The sequence below is a fragment of the Vanessa cardui genome, chromosome 17 (assembly GCF_905220365.1).
Source record: "Vanessa cardui chromosome 17, ilVanCard2.1, whole genome shotgun sequence".
Taxonomy (NCBI): domain Eukaryota; kingdom Metazoa; phylum Arthropoda; class Insecta; order Lepidoptera; family Nymphalidae; genus Vanessa; species Vanessa cardui.
Genome location: NC_061139.1, coordinates 9,816,048 through 9,830,968, shown reverse-complemented (window position 1 = coordinate 9,830,968; position 14,921 = coordinate 9,816,048). Strand labels below are relative to the sequence as shown.

Here is a 14,921-nt window from a genome sequence, read left to right as displayed (position 1 = left end):
TCCGTTGCGTAGTTTTAAAGATTTAAACAAAGGGACATAGGGACAGAAAAAGTGACTTTGTTTTATACTATGTAAAGAAATGGAATCTACTCGAATTATATTGAATCTTTATAGATACATATACCGTGAGACAAAACGATTAGCAATTTCACACATTTCTTATTAAACCCTTTTTATATACATATGTATATAAACAATCGAAAAATAAACATCGAGCCTTACTAAGTACCCCATGACTTCTAACATCGTAGTAATATCTACCGTTAGTACTATTTTGCGGGAAAAATGTTTGTACCACCAGAGCCAACTCTAGCACCGCTCTTCCTGATACAGATTTCCGCCTCTTCACCCGAAATCACTCGCAGAAATTGCAGGATAGATGAAAAGATGTTACAGGACAAAAAATAGAAACTCTGCAAAAAATGTAAAATCTTTACCTTCAAATTTACAATATAAGTTCTTTCAAGCAGAAAAATAAGATCCCTGGTACAGAATAATTAGGCGGACTTTGGTGTCAAATGGTGTGGTACGGTCAAAAAAAATTTGGTGGCGAAAAATAATTAGATATTTAAAATAATTACATATAGTTGAAAACCTTTCACATTTACATGTATTCTGGGCTTTTTAATAGAAATAATGTATTTATCATCAACATAAAAAATAATTTATGACAGACGCGGTCTAAATTACTCGCAATTCTAAAACGTAAATTACAATTTGAAATGGTTCCAAATAATCAGTATGTGTTATAAAAAACGAATTTCTAGAATCTTGTATTCGTATCTTTCACTATTATTTCTTAACAATGCGCACCGCGCAGCCTTCGCTCCAAGAACACCTCGCAACCGGACTTTTTATCTTCGTTTTTTTATCATTTGTGAAGGTTATAAAAGCTATGTAACATTTCGATCATTAGAATGATATTATAACAAAATCAATACGTACGTCGTTAGGCAAACTACAACAACGGTTAAGAATATAAAGCATGGCTATTTAAATTGTAATCTTGAGAAAAAATCATAACAAATAATATTGATTTAGGTAAGCTGTATAAGTAAATTACCATTAATATCCCACTACCGGGAAAAGCCTTATATTCTCAAGAAGGTTTAGATCTCATTCGATCACGCTGGTAAAATAATCTCATAATGCGCGTTGGTGTTGTAGAAAAACATCGTGAGGAAACCTACATGTGTCCAATTTCAATGTCATTATGTTTCATATGTATCCAAAAACCATTAGAGCAGTGTCGACGAATATACTCCAAATCTCGTCAAAGGGAGAGGAGACCTTAGCACAGCATTGGGAAATTTACAGGCAGATACTATTGCTGTTACACAGGTGACAGAATACCAACCGACACGTTTCGGTTTCCTCACTATGTTTTCCTTCAGCGTTCGCGGATAAGATATAAACTCAAATTAAGCACTTGAAAAAAATTCTAAGGTTCATATTCATAGCCTGGTAAGAACATTTGTTCTACACTTCTCTGTTGAAATTCACATGTTCTAGCCACTGGGCTGTATAGCCTGTAGCCCAGAAATTATAAATTGTATTTCAAAAAAAGAAAAACAAGACTTATTATATTATATTCGTATTCAAACTTTTTAGTCCCTTGGGCGTTATTTTAATGAACGATCGTTAGATTTTATAACATCACAGTTATAAATTAAAAAGATAATCGTACGAAAAGCTGTCCTGTCCGAGGGTGTACGAGAGAGCATTACAAAGTCATGTATATTCATGAGTACTTAGAATGTGGCGCAAACTGTGACGTCATCAGCTTTTAACCCTTATGTAATCATATGGTATTTTACAAAGTGTAAAATATCTCAATCATTTTAAAAATTAAAAAGTTAATGTCTACCTTTAAATATAGTTTACATGGGTTAAACAGTAAAAGCAGTATAATAAATATATATATTAAACACCAATAATGTATAATAAGTTACATGATAATAGATACAATTCAAAGGTGTTAATAGATATGAAATTCGGGATATTCAAATATATAATTTTGTTCCGTTTGCTTTTAAAACACTTGGACTTTGAAGTAAAAATGCAATTACATATATAAAATATATACACAACATATGCCGTTTTATTACCACCATTAATTACAGAAGGGCATACTTTTTTGGTTGGTTGGCGTAGCAATTCTGTTATAATATTTATTCATCAACCTAATAGGAGATCAGATAAATACTACAAACAAAGGTCCCCTACATATTCCCCCCCCCCCCTCTAATAATAAAGCTATATATGTACTTATAAATAGCAACTTGTCCAGCGTGGCAATCAATAATAAATCATTTCTAATGTATCGTATCTGGTAATAAAGTCACTGACGCCGATAAAAAAAAGAAGATAAATTACATATAACTCTTTATTAATATTGCATTTAGTACCGGCATTAAAAATCACTTAAACATTTTTTTAACTAATGTTTTAGATAAGGTTGAGTATAACGAAAAATTAATATATGTTTTTTTTATGGTATAGGTTGGCGGACGAGCATATGGGCCACCTGATGGTAAGTGGTCACCATCATCCATAGACAATGAAGCAGTAAGAAATAGTAACTAAAACTTACATCTTCAATGTTCCACCAACCTTGAGAACTAAGATGTTATGTCCCTTGTGCCTGTAGTAGTTACATTGGCCCACTCACCCTTTAAACCGGAACACAACAGTACTGAGTACTGTTATTTGGCGGTAGAATAACTGATGAGTGGGTGGTACCTACCCAGGCTTGCACAAAGCCCTACCACCAAGTAAAAACAACACTGTGTGTTGTGAACATTGTTCTTACACGAACGCTGAACAGTTGCGTGACTTAAAAACAAAACACGACGTGTGACGTAATGTGATTTGAAATTAAGTAATGCAATTAATATTTTAAACATAACATCTTATTAATATTACAAATAAGAAAGTAGATCTGTTTGTTTGTGTTACGCTTTCACGGCTCAGCCACTGAACCGAGTGTGGTTTCATTTGGTATAGTAGATTCAACCCTAAATATAAAGGGCTAATTTATACCTACACCCTACTAGTAAAACAAGGCGGGCGGGAACTAGCTATGTATAAATGTTAAACAATTCTGTCTTTTTTCGAATGTTATATCAAAGATGATAGAAATATATAAATCAATGATTAAGAAAATACAGTAACTTGCATTTATAAATGTAATATAAGATCACTCCCATAAAATTTTAATTAAGACTAAACTACTTATGACATTATAATCCGCGACATTGCTACGAAGATAGATAGCAGTCCTTTCATGATTTTTAATTTAGTAACATAGCAACAAAATTTCTCAGCAATAATGCGTGTTAGTATTTTATAATTATTTCACTTTCTTCAGAATATATTACTGACTTTCTAAATGAGAACCTTGAAAAATAACAGTGAAAGGTGACCTTGAACGCATGGCGATGAAGTATTCGATTGGATCTGAGCTGGAGAAAAAATTAAAGGTGGAGGCGATTTGAGGCGATGACTAAATGACTTTTATGAACTGGATATGGAAGCATTGGTCTTCTCACAGCAACATGGGTAGATGACGTAACAAAAAAAGCCTGGAAAGTATCCAGTTCAGATTATCAAAGGTGTGCGGCTCAGACAAGAGGAAGCTTATCACAGCAGCGGTTGGAGCTTGGTCTCAGATGATGAATTTGAAATCAAATGCCGGAACCATATATCACGTGATTTAATCCACAACTAATGACAACCGATGATTGCCGGGTGAAACCCAAGCAAACACCAATGAATATTCCTCTGCTTAATTTGTGTTTATAATTCATCTCGTTCTTAGCGGTGAAGGGAAACGTCGTGAGAAAACTGCGTGTGTCAAATTTTATAAAAATTCTGCAAACCCTTTCCTCCTAGAGAGAGGAGACCTTAGCCCAGTAGTGGGAAATTTGCCGGCTGTTGTTGTTGTTATCAACAGATTTACCATTTTTCACTATTACGACCAAGTCTTATCAAGTAATTTAGAAAGTTTACGATTAATTTAATTTACTATTTATAGATACTACACAACTGTTTCCAAACATTCGAGCGCTGTGATTGGCTTCTCGTGACATTGATACTTTGTGAGGTTTCACGGATGGAACTTGCTTAGAAATGTTCGTTGTCACGCACAAACGACCATGATTTGTATAACAGTACGGTATTTTTTTCCGTAGTTGTCAAACGAACGAATACCAATCGCAAAACTCCATAGATAGGTATTGGAAGAATACGGCATACTTACTTATATTTTACAAACGTCTTCTGTACCTAGAGTCGTAATGATTTATGGATAGATTTTACTCATCGGCTAGTCTAATACTAAATCAATTCCTCTGGCTGGCCTGGCTAGAATGTGGCCTGAATAGAATGATGAGTTAGCCAGTGTAATTACAGTTAGAAGGAACATGACATCTTTAGGCGTAACCTTCCAAAAAATATATATAGGCCATAGGTTTTGGCATATTGACGATGTAAGAAGTATATGCCACATATCTTACGTAATCTCATTACAGTTCCCCAATATGTGCTATTTAGCAGCATCGACCATCTAGGTAAGTGGTAATCTCATCTAGGAAGCAAAATAACCAGATAATGACGAACGGCACGGACCGTTCATAACAAAAAACCAGAAATTTATTAGATATTATCTTCATCATTTCAAGACATTAAATTCATAAGATACAATCTTATATTTAGTAGCATAATAAAAATACAGTCGCATTTCTGAATACTAACGGCAATGCAGTAACCAGTATCTCTACAAAACAGTGCAAACCGTTCCAATGAAATAGGTACAACATACGAAAAGACAATGTCCCCTGCATTGGCATAATCCCAAAATGCAAAATGACTCACTACGTCCCCTTTCAAAATGAATACGAAAAATTTTAATGCAGGGTGATTCATATATGAATTATAGACGTTTTCGTGGAGTGCTAGTGACATTACAATAGTGAATAATAGTTCCAGTTAATCATATAAGCCGTTTATTGTGTAAAATATTAATGCTTTAATGTTATGTGACTATTGGAAAATGAATTAATGAGATCTAACATGTTTAAATCGTATTATAATGAAGGCAACTCGTCTATACTTCTATACTAATATCATAAATGTAAAAGTAACTTTATACCGTATTATAATGAAGGCAACTTATCTATATGTAGTAAAGTAAAGTAACAGCCTGCATTTTTAACATTTCCCACTGCTGAGATAAGGCCTCCTCTTCTATTAAGGAGAGGGTTTGGAACATATACCACCACGCTGTTCCAACGCGGGTTGGTGGAATGCACATGTGGCAGAATTTCGATGAAATTAGACACATGCAGGTTTCGATGTTTTCCTTCATCGGCGAGCTCGAGATGAATTATAAACACAAATTAAGCACATATATATAGTGGTGGGATATATTAATTTAAATCATTGTATTAACTAACATGACTGTATTTTTTTAAATGTTGAAAAAGAGTAACTACTGAGTTTCTTGGCGGTTCTTCTCGGTAGAATCTACTTTCCGAACCGGTAGTAGCTTCACTTAATTGTTAAATGACGATTCAAAAGTGCTTGTATAAGCCCACTTGAATAAAGTATACTTTGATTTTGATTTTGATTTTGGTGCTTGCCTGGGTTTGAACCCGCAATCATCGGTTAAGATGCACGCGTTTTAACCACTGGGCCATCTGAGCTATCTATATGTACTTCTATATTTTTAAACGAATATTATAAATGTGACGGTAACTCTGTCTGTCTATCGCTCTTTCACTATCAAACCGTTGAACCGAATTTCGTGAAATTTGGTATGAATCAAACTTAAACTTCAAGGAAGGACAAAGCCTACGTTTTTTTCCGGTCACATGCCAGCCAACCCCATAAAACGCAATCGAAGCCGCGGGCGACAACTATTATAAAATAAAGCCATAGCACAACAATAGTCTTATTTCGTATTTCAATTAATTATCATATAATTCTATTTTAAACTGACCTTGTCACTCACTATTGTAAAAAAGTACCCACGCTGCCGGCCCAAGTCATTTTAAAAGTTTGCGCAAATAATCCAGGTACTAAAATATCTTAAAATTACACGGTTGAATTTAAACTAAAAACTCCTTTGTTGTTTTCTTTAGACGTTTAATAAATTGCAATGTCTATTTAAGTTAGCAACATATGTACTAATCCTACATAAAATCACATTTACTTTTCTTTTTTTACTTCTATTTCATGGATGAATCATTCCCAAACGATTACTAGTACTAACAATGTTGCATTTCGGGAGTTTGACTTCTTGAAAAACAATTTAACCGATAACTTGTTTAATAAAATGTATAAATAAAGCCTTTGCCTTTTTTTGACTTTGAATTTTTAATAAAGTACTTTGATACAAGCAAGGAAGTATCCATATATTCTAATAACTCTGGGGGACCTTTTTGTAACCAATACTTTTAAGCCAATATGTGAATATTAGTTACATAAAACATGTGAGAGAAGATACAATCTTTAAGACACTTAAAGATTTTGCTAAATATATAAACGAGCCTCGCAGTTTATCCCGTTTCAAATTCACACTAATGGTGTGACAATCGTGAATTTCGTGTTCTCCTTAAACTTTCGTAAACTTTGAGAAGCTAAGAATAGATATTATAATAATATATATTTTCCACTTACGTTACGTTAAAACGATATTAAAAATAATGATATTATAACCACGCATCGATTAACATGAATGATGTATCGATTCGTTAGGCAGATTTGTTATTGGGGTTTCTAATTTATTGCTATGAATATCGATTCCGATTTCAATATAATTTATCTTCTTAAGATATTATATCGATTTTTAATTTACTTTCTCAAGTAATAAGAAACTCATGTTAAGGAAATGCTCATAATAATATTATTTATGTAAATTCTCAACCGAAATCTTGTAAAATGACGCTTCAAAACTGATTATAAAAGTCTACTTCAATAAAGTTAGTATTTCATAACATTCTATTCGGGTCTAACAACGTTCATACATTTTATTTTTTTATTTTTGCTCGACATTTCGACAGTGTTGCACCTGTCACGGTCAGCTCGTGAGTAAACAGTATGTGTGAAAAGAGTACATATCGAAAAACGTTTCAAACGTACTGCAGATATATTTTTGATGTCGTTATATGAAATGTAAAAAGTTTTTAATATGCAAAATCGTATATATTATTAGCGTAAGGCGATTTTTGTTGAAGAGATCGTCTCTGAAGCTGCATATAGAAAATGGTTTATGGTCTAATTTTGAAGAGTTCAAGCCATAGATGTGCTGAAAATTAAGGGAACTCTTAATTGCAATTCCCTTAATTGTTAAGATTTACCAAAAAAATGTAATGGAGAGCGAAGAAAAGTTACTGGCCGGTTATAGAGCGGTACTACGGCTGTTGGCAACACGTTGTTAGTTTTTTTAAATTGTATCCTTACATCTTTATTAATATTATAAAGGTTTGTTTTATGTACACTTGTTGTAGGTACACTTTCACATCAAACCAAACCAAACTTCTGAAAGGATTTTAATGAAACTTTACCAATATTGTTTGAATAATACAACCAACAACAAAAACGAGAGCAAATTCGCGGGCAAAACTAATGTAATATTATTACTATGACTAGAGCAGAGTGGTCTACCGATTTGAAATCACATCAGTAAAGCCTCATCAGATTGACGATTTCATTTCACTAGTGTGAACTGGCAGATCTCGTAACAAAAGGGAAAATTTTACACCCTCTCAAGGCAACCTATCCCTCTACTTCTGGTTCGCTCTGTATAGCCGTTCTATAACATACGGGTCGATATAACATTAAAACAAACAACAAACTTTTTTGTTACTGTAGTAGTTCATAGATTTTAGTAACAATTTATTTCTTGTCATTTAATTTTTGTTAATTTATACATAAAATACAATAAAAACAACTTCATTCCATTCGGATGTCATACGATCTATTATTTAGTAAATTTTATGCATTCAGTTTAAGAAAGTATAACTTTTGCATTCGTTTGAATTTATTATCTTGTCTTTTCTATTTCGTGCTGTATTTATAAATGAACTAGTCGTAGCCCGCGGTTTTGATTTTTAGGGGTAGGTTCTCATACGTTAGACATGAAAATAACGGCTATATCATTCCTTGCAAAGTAAAAGTAAAGTAACAGCCTGTAAATTTCCCACTGCTGAGATAAGGCCTCCTCTTCCATTAAGGAGAAGGTTTGGAACATGATCCATCACGCTGTTCCAATGCGGGTTGGTGGAATGCACATGTGGCAGAATATCGATGAAATTAGACACATGCAGGTTTCCTCGCGATGTTTTCCTCCACCGCCAGGCACGAGATGAATTATAAACACAAATTAAGCACATATACATATATGCGATGCTTGCCTGGGTTTGAACCTACAATCATCTGTTAAGATGCACGCGTTTTAACTACGAAGCCATCGCAGCTCAATTCCTTGCAGTTTAAGCATACTTAATTCTAAAATTCATACAAAATTGTAACAAATTTCGATCAATAGTTTCAAGAGAAACAGACAGCCGAACAGACAGATCTATATTACATTAGTAAAAATGAATATTCAATTATATTATTATTATTACGGAATGGAAAAATACTTGATATACTTTCAAGTAATTCCACATCAATATTAATTATCTTGAGCGCACTTATTTTGGAAAGCTTTTACGCAATTCATAAATGGCGAACGGCTCGGGAAGGGGTTAGCGTCATTCCTCATTACAAGCGCCCGAGGCCCAAGAAGGAGGCGTTAGTAATAAATTTTTGCGGCCATAAGTAATGCTCGTAAAATCTTATTTAGAGAACGTTAATGTCGCTTTAAATTAATTATTAAGACATTTTTTGTAAGAAGTTAAGTTACTATCTTTGGAGTAAACATTATGAACATTCTTCAAATATTTACTCATTTTTTATGCATTAGATTACCTTTTACTGAACAACAAAAATCAAAATCAAAATATCATCAAGTATGATTTTACAAGCATTTTTGAATCGTCATTAAACAATTTCATCAAGTGAAGCTACCACCAGTTCGGAATATAGATTCTACCGAGAAGAACCGGCAAGAAACTTAGAAATTACTGTTTAATTTATATTAATTACAATTTTGGTATGAAATCTTATTTCAAATTAATTATACAGGCGGCTCTTATCCGTCGTGAAGCTGGTAACATCAAATATTTTCTTATAATATTTATTAAGATAGATAAATAACTTTATTTCTAACGGCCAACATTAAGTATTACGTACTGTCAAATCAAATTTTCTATACATTGGTTCACTGCGAGATTTAGCAAGCCATTTTCTAATTACTAAATGTCATCGATTTGTTTCTCTTGAAATGAAGAATGTATGAAACTGGTTTCTCGAAATTTCTCAAATCAAATCCGTTCGGGAAAACCTTTGATATGGTAAAAAGTTTGAAATATGGTACACCTTGGTAATAAAACGATCGACTTTTTACCATGAGAAAAATAAATACTTTTACTTTTAATAATATATTAGTGTATATTTTTTATTATTATGTACGTATTGTTAATTTTATCGAACTGATACAGCTTTTAGTTACAATGTACAAAACCGTGTGTATCGTAAACATTAAAACATAAAAAGAAATTGAATAAGTAATTAAATATCTTACCTGTAGTGTTGCCCGACATTTCGATGATACATTTGCACTCCCGCGCTATCTCGCGCGAGTTGAAGGGGCGGACCCTCACCGCCACCTTCACCGATGACATGGCGGCTGATATTCACACCAGCTACACCACTAACACATCGGTACTACGCCCGAAACGCACCTGTAAAAAAAAACACATGACAATTACACATACATGACAAAAAAAACATATTCGTCATTAGCGGATCGAACACTGGCCCAACCAACCGTAATCACATGGATAATTTCAGTTTGAAACGATGCTCTATATAAAGGAACGTTCTTTTATGTAGCTATCGATTCACGCAAACCTACCTAGAACGCATATCGTAACCTACCCCAACCAAAATCATTCAATCAACGAGAAATCATACGACTTTAATGAACATCGTATACAGTTAAAGGCACTAAAAATGTCTACATTTCACGTTAGTAACAGATATATGTATATCTTTTAGAGACAAATAATCCTGTCTTGCGTGCTTACCTATTTCTTTTCATTGTAAGTTATCATATTATATATAAGACACAAAAGCGTAACGATTTACTTGCGCGGTATACATGGATGTGGCTCACACCTTCTCGTTTTTGACCAGTCGATAGCTTTTATATTAACTATCAATATGCAAACCTTACGCTTCAATATACTATACAAAACTGACTTAACGCAACGATTGTTTCTTTATTTAATTCAAATTAAAAATAAATATAAAAGTTATGTTTTAAAACCGTACTATATTTATAACATTTTGTCAATCCAAAGAAATATTTCAACATCTCCAGACATTCGAAACCCTATAAGTCTTAAGTAACAACGAAAATGGAAATCACAAGGCGCTTCGAGCGCTGAAAATCTATATTTGTCAAATAATCCTCCCTCATACAACGAACATCCACACTGTCAAACTATTGAGTTACAGAATAAAAATGACACTGTCGCTTTGCACATATATTTAGATAGAAACCTCATTAGAAAAATCCAGGCACTAAATTTACAGAATTTTACATTTATGACACACTGATATTTATTATGTAATCATACATTAAAATAGATCCAAAATCGTGAATATTTCTACATAATTGCATTAAATATCATATAGTACGTCAATATCAAAGTTTAATTCAGGATAAATGGTTATAAAAATACCAGTAGGGAGAAACCATTCTTCTTTGGAAGATTGTCAATTAACAATCAAAATCAATTAAGAATAAAAGACAATAACAGTTTCTTACTTTAGTTATCAAGATAGATTTAGTTTAAATTTAAATTAATAATTTAGAAAAAAAGAAATTCTACTTATAAAATCATTCAAATAAAAACTCAATGTTGTCAACGATAGAGATATGAAAGAAAAGTTGTCCTAAAATTGAACATAAAGGTGCCTATAATTTTACGAATCTCATTAGAGTTAATAAGACCAGTTGAATATCTGCGTTTAACCTCGTTTAGTAAGTTACGCTGCGGTGGGGAAATTGGGAGGAAATACTTCTCTTGGCTCTGTAAAAGCTTAAAGCATTTAATGAGGCCAGGTAAACTAACGAACTAGGACTTCTCGGTAACTAAAGTTTTTTTTTCATAGAATTCTATCAATGCCAGTCTTAAAGGCGTTACCGATAACCTTAATTTTCCCTTTAACTAGTTGTTCAATTTTTACTCGGATCGATTCGTCAGATTCGAATCTGTAACCACCCGTGTGATATTGGAAACTAGAACACATACTAACACTTTAAAATTGAAAATCTATTGTATATTTTCACTACACTAAGCAACTATTATTATATTAATTCTAACAAATATTTTTCTTTTTAATATTTTTTATAAGCAAATAATATATATTTATCTGTTATTTTAACTATTATTTCAAATATTGTGTATATTTAAAACATAGACACTATTGAAACGTCAAATAAAATTAATAGGAACTGTCAAATGCGTAATGATAATGTATGTTTACAATTGGAACATAGATATAAATTGAACTCTCGGAGAGTTGAAATAAAGGATAATTAATTTAGTTATTATTACAATAAAGTAACAGGTCAAGATCCGTTAGTCCGCCACCGTCACGGTCCGGATAGCATCTGAGCCAGCTGCGCACGCGTCGCCCGACTACCGTTGCTTAAAGGTCATCGATCATTGATTTTCTTTTGATATTATTTAAAAAAAAAGTTTTTACCTTTTTTGATTTATATCATATTATGAAGTTCAAATAATATAATAATAAATTAGTTCTTTAGTCTAAATTATTCGTTTTTTTTTTCTTTAACCGTGTTTATTTATAACAGTAAATTTCCATTTTAATATCGAGTTACATGATTTTAAGAAATAGATAAAATCCGAGACGCAAAATATTATGCAATTTTAATTTTTTGTGCAAGAGGAACGTTATATCTAGTTACCCACCACTAATTTAAGATCACAACTTGAACGCAGTAATATGAGATGAATCACTGAATATTTAGTATCAAAAATCACTTTCACAAGGTAATCAAATCACACAACATCCGTTTTATATAACGAGTAAGATATTTCGAACACAATAAAAAGGTACGGGCGCATGGCTCTGACACGATTTATTAGCAAAAGTTGCTTACGGCACAAGATTCGCGTACAAAATGGTGAATGTTTCCTTAAAGCGATCCTCGCGTGCCGTAATTGCCAACGGTCGGCTGAACACGGAGTCGAAAGTACCGGCGCCACGGCCGCTGCACTCCTCACGCACTTACGTAACATCCACTGCAACCTACATCTTTCCAATCGAAACGCCTGTAAAACTTCAGGAGATCGAAGAGGCGGCCATGAAAACGTGTCGCCGCAGAGATGACTCACCGCGCACACTGACGCCCTCTATGCGTTTCAGATCCGACCTTGGGCACGGCACCCGTTAGGTGCAGTCTTGCGGGACGAAAGCGAGCCGCTATGGACTTACCCTAGTCTGGTGGACGAGGGTGTGGATTTGACGCGCTTCTGTTTGTTTTCAGGGGTGTTTTAGAGCTGGGCGCTCCGGTCAAGTCGCTGCGTCGGTCGGCATGGCGTCGCCGATGGATGCGCGGTGCGACTGCGGGCTGACGGCGAAGACATCGGCGGAGCCGTAGCCACGCATGCGCGCTACCCTTCCAGGGCCTTCGATCTAGCACCGCGATGCGCGTCGTCGCCGCCGCGCAGCCCTCACCGCAAATAACGTTAACAAATCTACACAACCCGACCATTTCAAGTGTTCAACTCCCAGAGCACAGCTGAATTAAGCCTAATTACTATTTAACGTTTTTTTTTTCTGAATTACACGTTTTGACGCGTAGGTTTGAAAGAGGCCTCATTACGCATTAGCACCTACATTCTTTTATCTTGAAAAATGTCGAAACGTCAAAATCAAACAGTACATCATTTTCTTTAGGTTTCAAATAATATGTTCTAGAAGTCGAAAGCAAATCTATGGGTTACACAACCAAATACCAAGTACAAGTTTCAAATACATTATAAATTGTAAATGAAGTTATGTTTGAGGAACTGAAATGAATCTCGTAGACACTCTGGTCACGTCCACTTTGATTTCAGCCCCGTCTACTTGATCGGTCATGAAAGTTTCGAGTCTCGGACGGGAATCTAAAGATGAGAAAGCATTAAAAACCCTCCTTTGTTCATTACGAATTTCAACTTTAACCTACAAACTGTCATTATGTAAATCATTATGTACCTAATTATATTTCCTCGTATCAAAAAATAAGGAAAGCAATTTTGAACTTAATGTGGTTGATTATATGTACTATCATTTTAAGTGTTTAACATACATGTCGAGATAGTCATTAGGTAATTAATAAATAATAAATCTTTATCACTATTAATGTAATAAAATAAAACCATGTCTATGCATGATGTTAATTATTATCAATACTAACCCGTTCAAAAGCTTTTTATGGAGAAAAGTGTCAAATATTGTTACTAAAAAACTAAATGCATGCAATGCATTTACTATGTTATTACTCATATCACATGTGATTTGGATCGTTACTATGTTTACTTATTAAATAAAGATACCTATACAACACAAAATAAGTACAAGAACTAAGGTAATATAAATAATTCCTATACTAAAATTCTATATTAAAGAAAAGATTTTTACAATTGGAAAATATACACATTTTATTTGATACACTAATCATCAAATGACCCAATTGCTAACTTGCCTTTCATTCTCTTAATTTAATTGCCTGTAACTTTTAGCCTAAGACCTCCCAGTCCTGTCGAGCTTGACTTCGAGCTTACACACACACATACAACGCGAGTTGGTAAATACACGTGTAGCAGATTTTCATCTGACACATGCGGATATCCTTTCTAACATATCAATAATGCCTGTGATTTGAACACGCAAATGAAATCTTGGAATAAAATTCGTATGTCCGTTTTACGAGGAAATCTTACTTTTTTGTAAATGTAAGAACTATGAGGACATCGTACTTTTATGTAAGTAAAGAACAATTCATTACAAGCCGTTACCCGCGGCAATATATTTACAAATTAACTTAAAATATCACGTTGGTAAAAATAGGTATTACCCCTTTGTTTCCAAAAAAATAGCCTATGTCCTTTCTCAGGCTCTAGACAATTTGTGTATGAAACTTTGGCGTGAGAGCGAGACAAACAGACGGACAGACTTTCGCATTAATAAAATATTACTATGGATTGAACTTATATGTTCATATAAATGTTGCTTCCGGTCACAATATGAATGTACATACGTGTATGCAAATGTAATTAAGTCTTAACGTGTGTAAAGCGGCTTTATGACAATGTTAACCCTTGTCGTACTGAACGCGACTTGTTTTTATTAAGTGTACGATTACACATGCCTGTACGACAGAGCGCGCACTTATGATAATGTACTCTTTAAATGAATGACTTAGTTTAAATTTGACATGATACTAGCGGCCTTATTTCATCCTGGTGTCATTTATAATGGAATAGTGAGTCTCATTAAAATATACCCATATACATACACATAACGATTTCATGTTCTATGTTAATGTAATAAGCGGACGCAGAAGCGGACATTTCAGTATATAATCCTCATTAATACATAAGGTTTGTTAGTTTTTCTATCTCTCTAGAATAAAATTTATAGACAACGCTATTGGACTATAAACAAAAAAAATACTCTATAAACTATGAGACTTATGTACAATATTTAACAAAGGTTTAGTATATATAGTG

At 33.6% G+C, this 14,921-nt stretch overlaps 1 protein-coding gene across 1 annotated transcript in view; it reads right to left on the bottom strand.

Moving 5' to 3' along the window:
• LOC124536695 (kinesin-like protein unc-104) overlaps positions 1-14,921 on the bottom strand; it is a 103,110-nt gene that overhangs the window by 42,837 nt on the left and 45,352 nt on the right. Inside the window, exon 3 of the mRNA XM_047113255.1 lies at positions 9,692-9,851. Within this exon, the coding sequence (XP_046969211.1) occupies positions 9,692-9,791 (100 nt within the window). The 5' untranslated portion in view covers positions 9,792-9,851. The remainder of the gene's footprint in view (positions 1-9,691; positions 9,852-14,921) is intronic.